The sequence below is a fragment of the Sus scrofa genome, chromosome 5 (assembly GCF_054392235.1).
Source record: "Sus scrofa isolate SSC_HxYL_T2T_F1_AM1 chromosome 5, Sscrofa_HxYL_maternal_Yorkshire_Landrace_v2.0, whole genome shotgun sequence".
Classification (NCBI taxonomy): domain Eukaryota; kingdom Metazoa; phylum Chordata; class Mammalia; order Artiodactyla; family Suidae; genus Sus; species Sus scrofa.
Genome location: NC_139387.1, coordinates 30,504,562 through 30,523,845, shown reverse-complemented (window position 1 = coordinate 30,523,845; position 19,284 = coordinate 30,504,562). Strand labels below are relative to the sequence as shown.

Below are 19,284 nucleotides of genomic sequence, written 5' to 3'. Positions count from 1 at the left end.
CTTCTTCTCCTGCAGGCCCAGACCTTCTCCATGGTTCCCTCTGCCATGGCATTCCACTCCCCGGCCCGTAGCACACTGTTCCCCCACCAGTGGCACACTGCTCCTTAACCTCTCAGGCTGTCACCACAGAGTCAGCCCTAGTCCTTTCCCCAGGACTGACCTCTGGAGCCTATGTCTCAGAGCCCAGCTCCCACCCAAGCATCTCAGGCTGTGGTGTCCAGGCCAGTGGTGCAGATCATCTATGCAGCTCTCACCCTGCTTTGCTGTTCTCAGTCCAGCTGCTGCGCTTTTCTTGGCAACTTTGAGGTCCCTCTGTGTCAGCTGATCTCCCTGTGGTTAGGTGGCTTCCCAGGATGTGGGTTCCTTTTCTTTTTCACAGCTCCCTCTCAGGAATGCTAGTCCTGATTCCTTTTCTCTCTCTCTCTTTTTTCTTTTGTTCTACCCAGTTATGTCAAGAGTTTCTTGCCCTTTTTGGAGGTTTAAGTTCTTCTGCCAGCATTCAGTAGATGTTCTGTGCAAGTCCTTTTACATGTAGATGTGGTTTTTTTGATGTGTTTGTTGGAGAAGGTGAGAGCAATGACCCGGCTCCCATATAGTGCTTCTTACAGGTGGTCCAGTATGAAATGTCACTTTGAAATCTCACCATATAACCATGCTGCCTTTTGTTTATTTTCTTCTTTGAGAAGAACAGATTTGGATTCTAGAAGCAATAATTCATAATATAAAAAGATTAATAAGCAAATGGTTAGGATGTGGTATTAAATACAAAACAGAAATGCAGAGAAAGAATGTAGTTGAAGGTTAATAATGTGAAGTGAAAAGAGATATGAAATTAAATCTGTTGGATAAACTACCCTTAAACTATCTACAGCTACTTGGAAAGGAGTAAAATACTCCAATAGGACATGTAAAAATGAAGGATATGTATTTACAGGAGGTTTTCATGGTGTTTTGTGGGATTTTAAGTCAGGTACAGAGATCAGTCAATTGATTATTCCTTATTGAAAAAAGAGATTAATCACAAAAGAATTTTAAATGACTGTGGTATTATAGCTAGCATTTATAGATTGATTACTATGTGTCAGTATCTGTGCTTAGACCTTTACATAAATTAAAATCATTAACCATTCCAGCAGCTCTTTGAGGCAGGTATTGTTATTGCCTACATATTATGGGAAACGTAGGCTTTATGAAATTAAATAGAATGTCTGTAACAGCTCATATGTAGTAAAGTCTCAACATTTCATGTCTGACTTCAAACCTTGAGCTCTTAGTTGCCGTTAATACTAAATTTGCTACATTTCAAACTAGAATATACAATTCACATTTTTAAATCTGGCCAGAACTGTAGCAAGATGAAGAAGTAATTTTTTGATATCTCTTAAGTCTGTATACAGAAAATTGTTATTCAGAAAACCAGTGGAGATTTCATTGTCTTATTCTCTACCATCCTCTATGAAATTCTAAGCTTTTTTTTTTTTTAATGCAAGCATGTTTCCATAGAGAAGTCACTGTTAATTCCTTGTTTAATATAGTTGAAAATTAAAGTTGGCAGATTTGGCAACTACAATTATAGGACATCCAGTTAAAATATAAATTTTAGATAAACATGGTGAGGAGTTACTTTCTAAAATATTTTAAGAGCCTCTAACTTAATAGCAAAACAAAACAGATTTAAAAATTGGCAAAGGGGAGTTCCCTCATGGCTCAGCAGGTTAAGGATCCAGCCTTGTCACTACTGTGGTGTGGGTTCAATCCCTGGCCTGGAAACTTACATATGCCAAAATGGCAGGGGACCTGAATAGACACTTTTTCAAAGATGACATACAAGTGGCCAAATGGTTTATGAAAAGAAGGTCAACATCATTATCTGTCATGGTAATGCAAATAAAACCTCTGATGAGGTATCCCCTGACACCTGTTAAGCTGATTATTAACAAAGACAACAACAAAAAGATAACAAGTGTCAGTGAGGATGTGGAGAAATTGGAACTTTGTATTATGCATGTGGGAATGTGGGCAAGCCACTGTGGAAAACAGTATGTTGGTTCCTCTGAATATTGTAGATAGGAATACCATATGATCCGGCAATCCCACTGCTGGCTGTATTTTCAAAAGCATTGAAATCAAGATCTTGAAGAGAGATCTGCACTCCCATGTTTGTTGCAGCATCATTCACAAGATCCAATGTATTAAAACCACCATAATTTCTATCAACAGATGAACAGATAAAAAAATGTGCTGTATTCATACAGTGGAATATTATTCAGCTTTAAGAAAGAAGGAAATCCTGGCATTTGTGATTGCATGGATGGACCTGGGAGACATTATGCTAAGTGAAATAAGTCAGTCACTAAAGGACAAATACTGTATGATAGTCAAATTTAGAGAACTAGAAAATAGAATGGTTGTTCCCAGGAGGTGGGGGAGAAGGAAAGGGGAGTTGTTCAATAGGTATAAAGTTACAGTTATAAAAGACGAATAAGTTCTAGATACATGTTGTACAACATAGTGAACATTGTTAACAACATGGTATTTTGCACTTGCAAATTGGTTAAGAGGGTAGAACTCATGTTAAGTGTTGTTCTTAACACACACACAGAGAACAAAGGGACACAAGGAAACTTTCAGAGGTAATGGATGTGTGTATGCCTTGATGATGATGGGTGTTGGGTGTACACATGCATCAAATCGTGTGCATTCAATATTTGTAACATCTTAATATACTGATTATTCAAACCTGTAAAAATAGATACATTTCCAGTTTAAATTGGGCTCTTGTATTTTATCTGACAACCGTGCCTAAGGCTGCCACCTGTGGTGTAGCAAATACATTAGGTCTAATCTCTGTAGACTGCTGCCTGGTACACAGTGGACACAGCTCTGAAAGTTTTAACTCAACTTTCACCATACCATGCAGTGTGTGTAAATAATCAAGGGTGCACCATTTAAAGACTGATCAATTTTATAGCCCGTAGAACACATTAAGCATTAGTATTTCCTTTATCCAGTGTCATGGCAATGTGGTGATCTTCTTTGGATTTTCTAGATAACTGAGAGCTAGAACTTCTGTTTAGCTTTTTTTTTAGTCTAAAATGCACTTTGGGGGGCCCATTACAGAGTATTTGGAGCATTGTTTCACCACCTTTGCAATGAAGACTGAGCCAGTGGGCAGAATATGGCTTTTAAGACCCTCCTCTACCATCCACAATTTATCTTCAAATTACTCTTTCAGATTCTATATGTAATCTGGGAATGTTAATACATGCAGAGCTTAGTTCAAAGAGTTATCATGAGGAGTCAGCAATATATTGAATGAGCCAGTACATTTTAGGCCAGTACTTATTTTTTAAAATTTAAAAAATTGAAGTATGGTTGTTTTACAATATTAGATTAGTTTCAGGTGTACCACTTAGTGATTCTATGTATTGTTACAGATTAAAGTCTATGAAAAGTTGTTATTGAGACAATGGCTATAATGACCTGTGCTGTGCAGTATATCCTTGTTGCTCATCAGTTTTTCACATCGTACCTTGTTTCTTTTAATCCCATATTCATAGTGTGTTTCCCCTTCTTTCTCCCCACAGGTAACCATTGATTTGTTTCCTGCCTGTATCTGTGAGTCTATTTTGCTTTGTACATTTGTTTGTTTTCATTTTTAGATTCCTCATATAAATGACATCATATCGTATGTCTTTGTCTGACTTATTTCTCTAAGCATAATATTCTGTAGGTCCTTTCATGTTGATCCAAATGGCAGAATTTCATTCTTTTTTATGGCTGAGTAATATTCCATTTTAATATGCACTTCTCTATTAATTCATCTGTTGATGGGCATTTAAATTGCTTCCATTTCTTAGCTCTTGTAAATAGGGCTGCTATTAACATTGGGGTGCCTATATCCATTCAATTAGTGTTTTCCTATTTTTCAGACACATACCCAAAAGTGAATTGCTAGATCGTATGGTAGTTCTATTTTAGATTTTTGAGGAACCTCTGTACTGTTTTCCATAGTGGCTGCACCAGTGGAATGGGCTTACATTCCCACCAACAGTGTACAAGGGTTCCCTTTTCTCCACATCCTTCCCAACACTTTTTTTTTTTTTTTGTCTTTTGTCTTTTTGTTGTTGTTGTTGTTGTTGTTGCTATTTCTTTGGGCCGCTCCCACGGCATATGGAGGTTCCCAGGCTAGGGGTCAAATCGGAGCTGTAGCCACCGGCCTACGCCAGAGCCACAGCAACGCAGGATCCGAGCCGCGTCTGCAACCTACAGCACAGCTCATGGCAACGCCAGATCGTTAACCCACTGAGCAAGGGCAGGGACCGAACCCGCAACCTCATGGTTCCTAGTCGGATTCGTTAACCATTGCGCCATGACGGGAACTCCCCAACATTTTTTATTTGTAGATTTTTGATGATAGCCATTCTGACAAGTATGAGGTAATATTTTTGTTTTGATTTTCATCTCTCTAATAATTAGCAATGTTGAGCATTCTTTAATGTGCCTATTGGCCATCTGTATGTCTTCCTTGGAAAAATATCTGTTCAGGTCTTCTGCCTATTTTTTTAAATTTTGTTTTGTTGTTGTTGTCATTTTGATATTGAGTGGTATGAACTAGTCATATACTTTAGGTATTAACCCATTAGCCATCATGTCATTTGCAAATATTTTCTCCCACTCTGTAGGTTGTATTTTCATTTTGTTGATGGTTTTCTTTGCTCTGCAAAAGCTTTTAAGTTTATTTAGGTTCTATTTGTTCATTTTTACCTTTATTTCATTTGCCTCAGGAGATAGGTCCAAAAAAAAAAATGCTGCTGCGCTTTATGTAGATTGTTCTACATATGGTTTCTTCTGGGAATTTTACTGTTTCAGGTCTTACATTTAGGTTTTTAATCCATTTTGAGTTTATTTTTACATGGGGTGTGGTGTGAGAAACTGTTCTAATTTCACTCTTTTACATGTAGATGTCCAGCTTTCCCAGCACCTCTTATTGAGGAGACTGTCTTTTCTCCATTGTATATTCATGTCTCCTTTGTCATAGATTAATTTCTCATAGGTGCTGATACATTTAAAAGTATAAACTATAAACATACATAATGATGTTAATAACTTTAATCAGGCTGCTGTGCTTTAGGTATCTCTGGAGGCATTTGAGGAGTATTTGCCCTTGTACGTAATGATCCTAGAATTCTGTACACTTATAGATGTGATGTCTGTTATCCAATATCCTAGTATCAATATTCATTTGGCAAAGCCATCAGAGGACTCTGTTCATTGGCCCTGCTTCCATTTTTAGCCTGTTTTAAAGTGTTACTTTTAATTCTACAGACTTAGGATAAATTCCTAAAAGCAGGTTCATTTTTCACCTATGATTAAAACATATAAGCTCTTTTATTTGTTGCTCAAAGACTTTTTATTTCCCATTAATTCCTAGCCACGAGGCTATGTTCCAAATATTATTAATAATATATAATAATCACTGCAGTTTGAATGTCTCCTTTATTCTGGCTTTTCATTAGATGCTTTATATACCTTATATTTATTCCTTACAGCAGTCCTACCAGTATGTAATAGCATTCATGCATTCCATATCTGGGCACTGAGACTCCAAGTTGTTAAATAAACCCGACAAATGCATTTAACTATTATGTGCCAGAGCCAGGATCACATTCAGGTAGGTAGTTCTGACTTACCCATGGTCTGAAAGAAGGATCTTTAAAGAAATAGTAACACTGCTGATTTACTGTGTATTTTTCTTTTAAGTTCAAACTGTCTCACGATTTCTTGTTTTTTATAATGACAATTTCTGTTTGAGAAAATAAATGGAATTCCCATTTTATAGATAGAAAAGGAGGGTAAGTGCTTCAGTTGTAATAACAGATGAACAGCAGTGTTAGCCCTTGACATTTCAGGTATCTTTCATAAATGATTGCTTTTGTGTGCCTGTAGCATTTTTGTCTGTTTTGGGTATTAGTGCTTGGAGCCTTAGAATATTGTATGTTTCTGGAAAAATCATTTAAATGATAATACATTTCTATTTCCTATCATTATGGTCTGTGGGTGGCAAAGGCATTTGTGTAAAGTCTGCACTTTGGCTGTACATTACTAAGCATAAAGCAAAAGCACTGCTGGGTTTCTGTAGCCACCAAAATTGCAGTATTAGGTAGGCAAATTCTGGAGTTTTCAGCAAGGAGTGGGTGCAGTACTATCTGATTTACTTTTTATAAGGATTATTCTGGTCCCTCTCGGGAGAAAAGGAACTTGCCTTATCGGCTGGTGCATCCTACCTCAGGGTTAAATTCCTGTACTAGATTCAGCTGTTAAAGTTCATGCCTTTGTAATGCATTAATACTAGGTTGGCATGAATATTAGATCAGTATAGAAAAATATCCTAAAAACACTTTTGTATATATAGCCTTATATGACCTATATTTCCACAGAGGTGCCTTAAGCTCAGGGCAAGGCCAGGTGATTGGATTCTGTGCCCCAAATTTTGTCTCCTTTTATATAAGCATTTCCCACCCTTTCTTCCTTCCACCATCTCTTCTTTAGGTCAGTTCCATTTACCTTCTGTTTTTGACAGGGAAGTGATTTTTCTAGCAGCATAATAGTTTTTCAGTTCTTGTTTATTTACAAGTAAATGCAGTTTTAACATTGGTGGGGAGGTCAAGGATTTTTACACCATTCAAACATCTACATCTCAGAGAATATAATGGAAACCTATAATATGGAGAAGTGTGGAAGAAAGTCTGGAGGTTTAATTGTCAGTCCTCTACTTTGACAACATTTCACTTCAACATCCTTCTCTGCCAAGGTTACCATTTCTCAATTATCCTGTTTCCCTTGTACTCCTTGCCAGCTGCTGCTGCTTGGGGAGCAATTTCAAGGTTTCAGCCTCCCTGTGAATTTATCCTTCACTTTCCAGTTTCTTCTTCCCTCAGCTTTTGCTGTTATAAAACTCACCTAAATTTTGCTCTTTTTTATAGATAGATGTGACAGTTCTGAAGGTGCATTTGGTCATTGATGGGTGGAGATTTTTAAACTGAGACCTGGTGGTGAGCACATGGAATGAGGAGTGAAGGCCCCCTCCTTCTCTGCTCTCATACAAAGTTAAGAAGAAGTGTACCATTCACCTTTTTTCCTTTGGATTTTCTTCTTTGGGTTTCCCCTTTGTCCTTCATCACTCCATTACCCTTCAGTTTGCTCAAACTTAGTTGTTATTTAAAAAGCAGATAGAATAAAATATATGACTGATTGGTTTTTTCCCCTTCTGTTTTCCTTCTTGTCCACTTTGCCCTTTTTTGTCTTCCCCTCTCCTACTCCTTTGTCATTTTCTTCTTCCTGTGTGTCCTTTCCTAATTTCATCCTAAGGTAGTGTGATGTAGAGTTTCTGTTGTGGCTTAATGGGTTAAGGACCCAACACTGTTCCTGTGAGGATGCAGGTTTGATCCCTGGCCTCACTCATCAGGTTAAGGCATTGCTTCAAGCTGCATTGTAGGTTGCAGATGAGGATCAGATATGATGCCATGGCTGTGTCACAGGCTGCAGCTGCAACTCCAATTCAACTCATGGCCTAGGAACTCCCATGTGCCTCAGATGCAGCTGTAAAGTGGAAAAAAAAAAAAGTATGAGGCATACTTACTTCCTCCATGTTGGCAACTACACAATGTATTTTGCTCTGTGATGTGAAATGACCAGCATTCAACGAATACTCATTTATCATTATTAAGCTGAACCTGTGCCAGGTATTTCCAAATGTATGGTGCATGGTGCACAGTCCCTATCTTTAGGAATCTTATATGCAAGTGAAGGATGGAGATAAGTCAGTTGTAAATTAAAACGCTGTGTGGTGAGTGCCTGGTGTGTGTAAAGTAAGATGCTTAATGTGGTCTTGATTAGATCCCACAGGAGGAATTCTAGCCTGGACCCTGACCCAATGAATAGAAGTTAGCATTTTGAAGAGTGAATGGTCAGAGGGTGGGTGACTGATACATTTCATGTGATATGGAGGTGAGGTTTAGCTGGGAGTCATGGAGGCTATTTGGTAGGTTTAAAATATTAACCATGAATGCAGGTGGGGGGAGAGATGGGGAGGAGTGGCATAAAATGAGATCAGAGATATAAAGAATAAAGGTTTTTTTTTTTTTTAACCCTGATACTGATACAGATTTTTTTTTTACCCTGCTAATGGTTATGGCCTTTTTTCTTCCCTTGAACATAGAAGGGAATGGTGTGAACATTTTAATCTATGGAGGGTGTCTTATGGTCATAGGATGACCATAGTGTAGCTGTAACATGTTTGGATACAGCATAGAGAATGCATTACACTAAGTCAATAGTATTTATCAGGCACTTACTAAGTACTAGATAGTGCAAATAGTAGTCATGAAAAAGGAAGACACAGACCCTCCCTCCTATTCCAGAGGATGGCAATATTGGCTGCAGGAATTCCAGTTAGGAGACTGTGTGTTGTTGGTGGACTGAACTGTAGTATTGCATTGGGGATAGAAATAAGTGTGTACAATTAAGAGATAGTCAGGAAGCAGTATTGCCAGTTTGTGGTAGTTGACTGGACTGAGGGTTGGGATGGAGGAGAGGGAGAAGGCAGGGGTCTTTACAGACTTTCAAATATTGACCTGCATTCTCCTTCCTCTTTTAGTTTGACAGCCTGGTGACTTTGTGGGTGTTTCTGTTTCCATATGTCCAGTTATCAGTTTGACCAGCTGTCAGTTCTGTCATCCCATTTGGCGGGTGCACAATGGTATGGAAAATACAATGGGTCATTGACCTTGTAGCAGAGGCCATTTGCTATGGGAAAGCTATTATCAAGAATTATGCTAAGCAGCTCTTCTTGTCAGATGAATTTTGCTAAACTGTTCATTCTGTTAAATGATATGCAGTACAATACAGTTGCAGGAATTGGATATAGAAGAGGGGGTAGAATGGCTGCAAAAATGTAAAAAAAGTAGAATCTCTCAACAAAACTGGTAGTAAGAGTGCCAAAAAAAGAAAAAAAAATCACAGAGGCAGTAGAATGGAAGATTTTAAATGCACATTTGGTTTACTGAGAGTAACTACTAAACCAGATTATTTTTCTAAGAGGCTTCCTGATGACATTAGAATCCTGGTAGTATACTGTGAAGGAAGGTTTCTGGAAAATAAATCTGGTTAGATTTGTTGAACCCAGAATTGTACAACCATTTGTGCCCTTTGTTTTTCACTAGTATGGTATTGACATACCATGGAACTGATGCCTCTTAGAATGCACAGATTAGGGAATGCTGGTCTAACCAAGTAATGACCATGATAATGGCTAACATTTATTGAACATTTATTATTTTCTATGTATAGTGTTAAATTCTTTCCATGAACTGCCTCCTTTAGTTTTAATACCAACAACACTGTGAGGTAGATATTATTATCCTCATTTAAATTATAACAGAAATACCCCTCATTAAGTAATTTATCCAAAGTCATACAGATAGTTGGCAAGAAGCCAGATTTTAAATCAAGCAATCTAATCTGAAAGGTCAAACACCTCTTGTACATTATCTTGATTTGTCCCTGAGGCTGAGATCCATGGAGGACTTGCAGCTGTTCGGGCCAATTCCCTTCAATCATCTCATGCATGGGGCAGACCTCTTGTGCACTTAAGGAACAGCAAAACATCCAAATGACGGAACACTTTCCAATCTCATAGTCATTAGGCCTTATACGTGCCAGTCCTTGGGCCAGGACTTTCATATAATTATCCCATATTAGAGAAGAAGAAATTGAGTCAAGTGATCCAAAAACTCCCACAAGATCACGCAATTAGAAGCCAGTAGAACCAGGACTCAAATCCAAACAGTCTGACTCAGGAGTGAGTCTGTGTTTTTAATTATGCAGCACAGTCTCCTCAACATCTGAATCACTGCACCTAACTTCCCCAGTCCAGGAAGTATTAGCATGTGTATCTCTATTAAATATACGTTATGAATCAATTTATTTTTTTAGGCATTTATTGATATGAATGACTCCTCTTCAGAATTATATACAGCCATCATTGCCACCACTGAGTCATATTTTTGGAAATGAAATGTTTTGAAAGTGAAGGATAAAGATAGTTTAGAGACTTTAAGAGGAAGAGGAATTAGGCTCGGTCAGGAAGAGACCTTAAGAACTTGTACTAGAAAAAGGGCAAGAATATAGGTCAGACAAGAATGGAATTCCATATAGGATCTGAATCTGAGAAGGCACAGGGTGATAGATATATATTTTATCTCCCTCATAAGTAAATGAAGATAAAATATATTTTATATAAATTCTGCTTACTCCTTAGCTATGTAGAGGTTAATGTAAATATTTTATTTTTTAAAATTTTATTTTATTTTATTTTGCTTTTTAGGGCTGTACCTATAGCATATGGAAGTTCCCAGGCTAGGGGTCAAATTGGAGCTGTAGCCACTGTCCTTCACCACAGCCATAGCAACACCAGATCCGAATGTAAAGATTTTAGATTTAGACAATTTGGGGTTTGACTTTTTACTCTATCATTAAACATGTCCTCAGGGAAATTTCATCATCTACAAAACGGGGATAGACACACCAACATCCTCAATTTGTCCTCAAGAACAACTGAAATTATATTGTATGAGGTGCTACAGAATGTGGGTGCTAAACTTACTATAGGTAGCTGTTGTTATTTTATAATATCACTTTGTTTTCTGAGTTTTGTACTTTTAACTTGAAAACATTAATTTGATATTTTTTATTCCACTTTCTCCATTTTTCTTCTACTTTTCATAAAGTATAGGATGGTGGAAACCAACAATAGTGAAACATCTGTGTGCATACAGTAGTAGTTTTGTACAGTAAGGTCCCTTTTAAAAAACACATTAGGAGTAACAGATTTGAAGTGACTTTATTTGGTGCAGAAATTCATAAAACACACTTTATCTAAACTGTTTACTTTGACCATTTGACTTGGCCTTGAAGAAGGAATTTATTTTTAAGTAAAATAAATCTCTTATTTAAAGATTATTCAACAACCGTGTCTTGGATTTGTGAATCAGTTGACTGTATAGTTCTGTGGAGAGAAAAATGGTAATGTTTCCCAGTTGATTGAGGCTATTGTTCAGCAAATCAAGACTGACTGAGGTAGGGCCTTTCTTATCTTTTGCATTATATCAAGGTATTTTGTTTGGAAAACTTCAATTTTTTTTCTGTTCATAATTTATACACAGCAAACAACATCTGAAATATAAAAACTGCAGTGTTTAGGTGTTAACGCATCATGGAAAGCTTTAAATGTAACTTAATTACAATGGAAAAGCAATGGTTTCGCATACTTAGGATTTTTATTATTTCTTTATTTTCAGGATGAGTAAGAGATACTTACAGAAAGCAACAAAAGGAAAACTGCTAATAATAATCTTTATTGTAACCTTGTGGGGGAAAGTCGTATCCAGTGTAAACCATCATAAAGGTAAGCCCTTCTGCTTTCCTTTTCAACTCTCAGCTCAATAGTCCTTTCAACACAGACTATTGTATTCTGTCTTCACTGGTCTGTTAACTTCCTAGATATGGGTCCATCATGGAATTCCCTTTAAGTAAAAATGCAGAGAAAATTGTTTGAATATGGTGTCGATAGGGAACGAATGATGAATTGTTTCCAGGGCTGTTCACACTTCTTCAGAAAGTATGGAATTGTGGCTTTGCCTTTTCCCTATCATTTCCATTTTTAAGATAGTGTTGAGTTGACATGTAATAGAGATGAGTTTCAAACTGCAGTCATCCTGTAATGAAAGCATCTTTAATGATACATATCTTAATATGTATACATGTAAATTTCCTTTCAATGCTTTTTGGAAATCATATTTCTTCCTGCCAGAGTACCTCTTTGGCCACAATTGGGATTCTATCCTGGTGTGATATTTAGCAGGCTCAATTCTGCCATAGAACTGGGTGATGGTAGTTGTTTTTTATATTCATGTTAAGCTTGACAGCTCAAAATTATGCCCTTTCTATTCTCTCTGCTAAGCATAAGACTCAGTATAATGAATTAATACCTTTTCCAAATAAATTAAATGGGCTATTTCTGGACTGCCCCTACCATAATCAAGTATTCATAACCTGAGAAGTCTTAGATTTTTCTGTGAAATGTGATTTTATAATTCAGTTCTCGTTCCTCTGTAAAGTTCAGAGACTAGCAACTTACTTTCTTGTTTTATTTTTGGGTGAAGAGAGAGTTAAGACTGCCTTGAATTTTTTAACGCTTAAAATAGTTACACATGTGCATTTAATTTGCATGGCATGGGACATGAACACCAGGATGGGGAAAAAGATGTGAGGGATTGATGCCTGTTAAGACAATGTCTTTTCCTGCTGTGTTTAAAACCAAAAAGAGTCGTCTTTCAAAATATAAAGTTTATGAAGAGGTCCTTCATATTTCACAATCCTGTTTCTTCCCTACAGTGTATGTGTGCATGTGTGTGTGTGCGTGTGTGTGCGTACATGCGTCCAAATTCACAATGGTGAACCTAACTGCTTTGTAAAACTGCTTTTTAAATACTCACCTTTCAAAAAGCTGCAAACCTCTGGGGCCAGGCCCCCTGTGTTGGGCTTAATAAGTGGAGACACACCATCCATACTCTCCCCATTGATGGGGCTGGTCACCCCAGTGCACCTTCCCAGCCTATAAAAGAAAAATTGAGAGAACTAGGAGAAATTCATAGTAATTGTGGGTGTTATCTGGCAAAGCAAGGGTTCGTGATAAAGATGCTTTCTCATCTCCAAAGTTATGTGATGGGGTCTCTGGAAGAATCATTCATGAAGGCTGCTCCACAGTGAATATTGAATACAATTTTTTAAAGCTACTTTTAAGAACTTTTAAGTTGTGTTATGTTCTATGCTAATTCCAAATCTAAGATCTTTTCTTACTTTTTTTCCAAAAAAACTTTCATGAACATAAGAGATTATACATTGTCTCAGAAAACCTATTTAATGTGCCAAACCCAGTACATTATAGAAGACAGTTCTGTGTTGTTTTGCTGATCCATTTCTACCCTGCCAAGGATATTTCGAAGGAAGAGTTTAGGAAAGATTTCTCCACCTCTCCCTCTTTCCTTCCTTCCCTCCTCCTCCTTTTTCTTTCTTTCTTCCCTTTATATTTTCCATGCAAAATGCCCCTTTTGTTTAAACTATTGTACACTTAATAAGTGTAATGTACATGTGTGTTTTAGGACATACTCATAAAATTAACATTAGTGTGCTCACTGCCCAATTGAGATATGGAACATTTCTAATTCTCTTGACACGGTGTCTGCCACTCTAATTTCATTCCTTTGCCTCCTAACGCAAGATAATCACTATTCTAAATTTTGTGATTGTAATTTATTTGCTTTGATTTGTAATTTTACCATGTATTTATATACATCCAAATGGCATGCTGCTTAATTTTGTTATTGAATTTACATAATAGTATTATACAGTATCTTTCTGTAATATGCTATTTTGACCAAAGATGTATTTTTGACGTTCATTACACTTGATGACCTATAGCTGTAATTTATTAATTTTTTTTACTGTTGCTCCCCATTTCTTTTATATGAAGTCACCAAGCTTTATGTATTTATCCTTTTATACATGAACATTTGATTTTCTATTTTCTTGTCCTTATGAACTATGCTCGTATGAATATTCTTGTACTTCTTCCCTGGTGTACTTGTGCAAGGGTTTCTTAAGAGCACATTCCAAGGAGCAAAATTCTGGATCACAGGCGTGCGTATTATCTTCTGTCTTCCCCAGATTATGTGAAATGGTTTTCCAAAGTGGTAATACTAATAAAGTTGTTTAAGGTATTTCTTTTTACTGAGGTATAGTTGATTTCCAATATTATATTAGTTTAAGGTATACAACATAGTAATTCAAATTTTTTATAGATTGAATTCATTTAAAGGTATTATAAAACGTTGGCTGTGTTCCCTGTGCTGTACAATAAGTACATCCTTGTGGCTTATTTTATACCTAATAGTTTGCACCTCTTAATTCCCTACCCCTATTTTTCCCCTCCCCATTTTTCCTCTCCCCACTGTTAATCAGTAGTTTGTTCTCTATATTGATGAGTCTGTTTTGATTTTTTTATATTCATTTGTTTATTTTCATAACACACATTATTTGTCTTTCTCTATCTAACTTACTTCACTAAGCATAATACCCTCCATGTCCATCCATGTTATTGCAAATGGAAAAATTTCATTCTTTTTTATGGCTGAATTGTATTCTATTGTATGTGGATATATATATGTATATATATATATATATCCACACACATACATACATACATACACATGTATATGTATATATCTATATCTACCTGCCTCCCACATCTTCTTTATTCATTTATTTGTTAATAGATACTTAGGTGCTTCATATCTTGGCTATTATAAATAATGCTGATATGAACATTGAGAATCTGACATTTTCAAATTAGTGTTTTTTTCTTCTTTGGTGATATACCCAGGAGTGCTGAACTATATGGTAGTTCTATTTTTAGTTTTTTGAGGAACTTTCATCCTGTTTTCCATAGTGGCTTCAGCAATTTACATTCCCACCAACAGTGTGCAGCCTTGCCTTTTCTCCACATCCCTGCCAACATTTGTTATTTGTGATCTTTTATATGATGGCCATTGTGGTTTTGATTTGCCTTTCCCTGATAATTAGTGATGTTGAGCATCTTTTCATATGTCTGTTGGCCATCTATATGTCCTGTTTGGGAAAATGTCTATTCAGTTCTTTTGCTCAAGTTGTATGAGCTGTTTATATATTTTGGTCCTTATCTATCATATTATTTGCAAAATTTTTTTTGCCAATTCAGTAGGTTGTCTTTTGTTGATGACTTCCTTTGGTATACAAAATTTTTAAATTTAATCAGGTCTCATTTCTTATTTTTGCTTTTGTTTCCTTCGCCTTGGAAGATAAATATATTGCTATCATTTATGTCAAAGAGCATTCTGCCTATATTTTCTTCTTGGAGTTTTCTGGTTTCAGGTCCTAAATTTAGTCTTTAATCCTTATTTTTACTAATGATGTGAGAAAATGATCTAATTCCATTCTTTTGCTTGTAGCTGTCCAGTTTTCCCACCCACTCATTGAAGGGACTATTTTTCCCTCATTGTGTACACTGGCCTCCTTTATCATAGATTGCTTGAACATAAGTGCATGGGTTTATTTCTGAGTTCTCTATTCTGTTGGATTGATTGATATGTCTGTTTTTGTGTCAGGACCATACTGTTTTGATGACTATAGCTTTGTAGTATAATCTGAAGTTAGAGAATATGATACCTCCAGTTCTATTCTTCTTGCTCCAGATTGTTTTGGCTATTCAGGGCCTTTTGTGTTTCCATATAAGTTTTAGAATTTTTCATTTTGGTTCTGTAAAAGATGCCATTGGTATTTTGACAGGGAATGCATTGAATCTGTAGATTGCCTTGGGTCATACATTCATTTTAACAATATTAATTCTTACAATCCAGGAATATGGTATATCTTTCCATCTGTTTGTGTTTTCAGTATATTTCATCAGTGTCTTATAGTTTTCCACATATAGGTCTTTTACTTCCTTAGGTAGGTTTATTTCTACATTTATTCTTTTTAATGTATCAGTGAATGGGATTGTTTTCTTAATTCCTCTTTCTGATATTTCATTGTTAGTGTATAGAACTGCACCATAGTTCTGTATATTAATTTTGTATCCTGTAATTTTACTGAATTCATTGATGACCTCTAGTAGTTTTTTGGTGGCATCTTTAGAATTTTAAACATATAATACCATGTCAACTACGAGCAGTGATCCTTTTCATTCTTCTTTTCTAATTTGAATTCCTTTTATTTCTTTTTCTCCTCTGGTTCCTATGGCTAGGACTTCCAAAACTATGCTGAAGAAAAGTGGCAAGAGTGGGTATCCTTTTCTTGTTCCTGATTTAGAGAAAATGCTTTCAGCTTTTTGCCATTGAGTGTGATGTCAGCTATGGATTTATCATATATAGCCTTTATTATATTATGGTATATTTCTTCTATATCCACTTTGTGGCTAGTTTTATCATGAATGGATGTTGAATTTTGTTAAAAGCTTTTTTAAAATGTATTGAGATGATCACATGTTTTTATTCATTTGTTAATGTATATCGCATTGGCTGATTTGTGGATTGTGAACCAAACTTGCATCCCTGAGATAAATCCCACTTGATCAGAAGGTATGATCCTTTTAATGTGTTTTTAAATGGTTTGTTAATATTCTCTTGAGGATTTTTGCATCTATGTTCATCAGTGATTTTGGCCTGTAGTTTTCTTTTTTTGTGGAAGCTTTGGTTTTGGTATCAGGATGATGCTGGCCTCCTAAAATGAGTTTGAGAACCATTTCTTCCTTTTCAATTTGTTAAAGTACTTTGAGAAGAAGAGGTGTTAACCTTTCTCTAAATGTGTGGTAGAATTCACTTGTGAAGTTATCTGCTCCTAGACTTTTGTTTGTTGGGAGTTTTAAAATTACTTACTCAATTTCATTACTGGGAATTGGTTTGTTCATATTTTATATTTCTTGCTGATTCAGACTTGGGTGATTGTACCGTTCCAAAAATTTTTCCTTTTCTTTTAGGTTGTTCATTTTATTGGCGTGTAGTTTTTTATAGTTGTCTCTTATGATCCTTTGTATTTCTGTGGTGTTGGTTGTAATTTCTCCTTTTTCATTTCTGATTTTATTGATTTGGGCCCTTTCCTTTTTTTTTTTTGATGAATCTGGCTAAAGGTTTATCAATTTGTTTTACATTTTTAAAGAACCAGCTTTTAGTTTCATTAATCTTTTCTTTTTTTTTTAAAGTCTCTCTTTTATTTCTTCTATGGTCTTTATAATTCCTTTCCTTCTACTAACTTTTGGTTTTAATTGTTCTTTTTTCTCTAGTTTCTGTAAGTGTAAAGTTAGGTTTATTCACGTTTTACTTGTTTCCTAAGGTAAGATTTTATTGCTATAAACTTCCTACTTAGAATGGATTTTGCTGCATCCCATAAGTTTTGGATCTTTATGTTTTCATTTTCATTTGCCTCTATGTATTTTTAAATTTTTTGTTTGATTTCTTCAGTGACCCATTGGTTGTTTTGTACTTTTTTACTATATTGTTTAGTCTCCATTTTTGTGTGTTTTTGTTTGCTTGTTTTTTTTGTTGTTGTTTTTGTTTTGTTCTTGTATTTGATTTCTAGTCCCTAGCTTTATGGTTAGAAAGATGCTTGACATGATTTCAATTTTCTTGTATTTATCGAAGACTTGATTTGTGGTCCATCATGTGATCTATCCAGAAGAATGTTCCATGTGTACTTGAAAAGAATGTGTATTCTGCTGCTTTTAAATGGAATTCACTATGTTTATTATTAAGTCCAGCTGGTCTAATGTGCCATTTAAGGCCAGTGTTTCCTCATTGATTTTTGCCTGGATGGTCCATCCATTGATGCAAGTGCGGTATTTAAAGTCCCATGCTATTTCTGTGTTACTGTTGATTTCTCCTTTATTGTCTATTCATATTTGCCTAATATATTTAAATATTCCTATGTTGGGTGCATATATATTTGTAATTGTTATATCTTCTTGGATTGATCCCTTGATCATTATGAGTGTCCTTCTTTGTCTCTTGTAACAATATTTATTTAGTGGTCTATTTTGTCTATATTAGTATTGCTACTCCAACATTATTGGTTTTCCATTTGCATGGATTACTTTTTTACATCCTCTTACTTTCAGCCTCTGTGCCTCTATATCTGAAATGAGACTGCTGTAGATAGCATATATATGGGTCTTGTTTTTGTATCCATTCAGCCACTCTGTCTTGGTTGGAGCATTTAGTTCGTTTATATTTAAAGTAATCATCTATATTTAAGTGGTTACTGCTATTTTGTTCATTTGTTTTGGGTTTGTTTCTGCAGGCTTTTTTCTTCCCTTCTTTTGTTCTCTTCTCTTGTAATTTAATGACTGTCTTTACTGTTATGTTTGGATTCTGTTTTCTTTTTTGCATATGTATATATATTATAGATTTTTGGTTTGTGATTACCATGAAGTCTTTTTATATAGCTGTCTATCCATCTACCTATCTATCTATATATGATTAATTTCAAATGTATTTAAAAACCCTGCATTTGTGCTCTACTCTATTCATGATTACTGTTTTTGATATATTTTCTATCTATTTTTTTTGTGTGTGTGTGTATTAACTACTTATTGTGGTTGTAGATGATTTTACTACTGTTGTATTTCAACCTCCCTACTAGCTTTGTGTCTGGATGATTTCCTGCTTTTACCATATGTTTGCTTTTACTGGTGAGCTTTTTCATTTCATGGTTTTCTTGTTTCTAGTTGTGGCCTTTTCTTTTTCAACCACAGAGTTTTCTTTAACATTTGATATAAAGCTAGTTTGGTGGTGCTGAATTCTTTTAGCTTTTGCCTGTCTGTAAACCTTTTGCTCTGTACATTAAATCTGAACAAAGGCCTTACTGGGTAGAATATTCTTGATTATAGGTTTTCCTCACTCGTCATTTTAAATATATCATGCCACTCCCTTCTGGCCTGTGGTTTCTCCTGAAAAATCAGCTAGTAGCCTTATGAGAGTTCCTTTGTGTGTTTTTTGTTGCTTTTATCTTTGTGGTTTTAATATTCTCCCTTTACCTTTACTTTTTATCATCTTAATTACAGTGTGTCATGGTGTGTTCCTTTTGGGTTCATCCTGTATAAGACTCTGTGCTTCCTGGACTTGGGTGACTTTCCTTTCTGAGGTTAGGGAAGTTTTTAACTACTGTATTTTAAATATGTCCTCAGCCCATTTTTCTCTTTCTTTTTCTTCTAGGATCCCTGTAATGAGCGTATTAGTACACACTCAGTGTTATCCCAGAAGTCTCTTAAAACATCCTAATTTCTTTTCATTCTTTTTTCTGTTCATGGAAGTCATTTCCACTAATCTGTCTTCCATCTCACTGATCAGTTCCTTTTATCATTAGTTTACTGTTGACTCCTTCTAGTATATTTTTTAAAATTTCAGTTGTTAGATTCTTCATCTCTGGTTGTTCTTTATAGTTTCTAACTCTGTTAAAAACTCGTAACTTCTTGCTCTGTGCATTCATTCTCCAGAGTTCTTGATCACTTTTATGATCATTACTCTGAACTCTTTCTCAGGTAGATTTCCTATCTCCACTTCACTTAATTCTTCTGGAATTTTATCTTGTTTCTTTGTCTGAAACATGTTCCTCTGTCATCTTATTTTATCTAAG

At 35.6% G+C, this 19,284-nt stretch overlaps 1 protein-coding gene across 13 annotated transcripts in view; it reads left to right on the top strand.

Annotated features, from left to right (window-relative positions):
- Positions 1–19,284, top strand: part of TAFA2 (TAFA chemokine like family member 2) — a 506,162-nt gene that overhangs the window by 334,409 nt on the left and 152,469 nt on the right. For 5 of the 13 annotated variants that reach the window (XM_084956231.1, XM_084956230.1, XM_084956233.1 and 2 more), the window contains 3 exons: positions 3,588–3,618; positions 5,553–5,674; positions 11,361–11,467. In XM_084956231.1, the coding sequence (XP_084812357.1) occupies positions 11,362–11,467 (106 nt within the window). In that variant the 5' untranslated portion in view covers positions 3,588–3,618; positions 5,553–5,674; position 11,361. The remainder of the gene's footprint in view (positions 1–3,587; positions 3,619–5,552; positions 5,675–11,360; positions 11,468–19,284) is intronic. The other 8 variants (XM_021091913.2, XM_084956229.1, XM_084956237.1 and 5 more) reach the window with 3 other exon arrangements.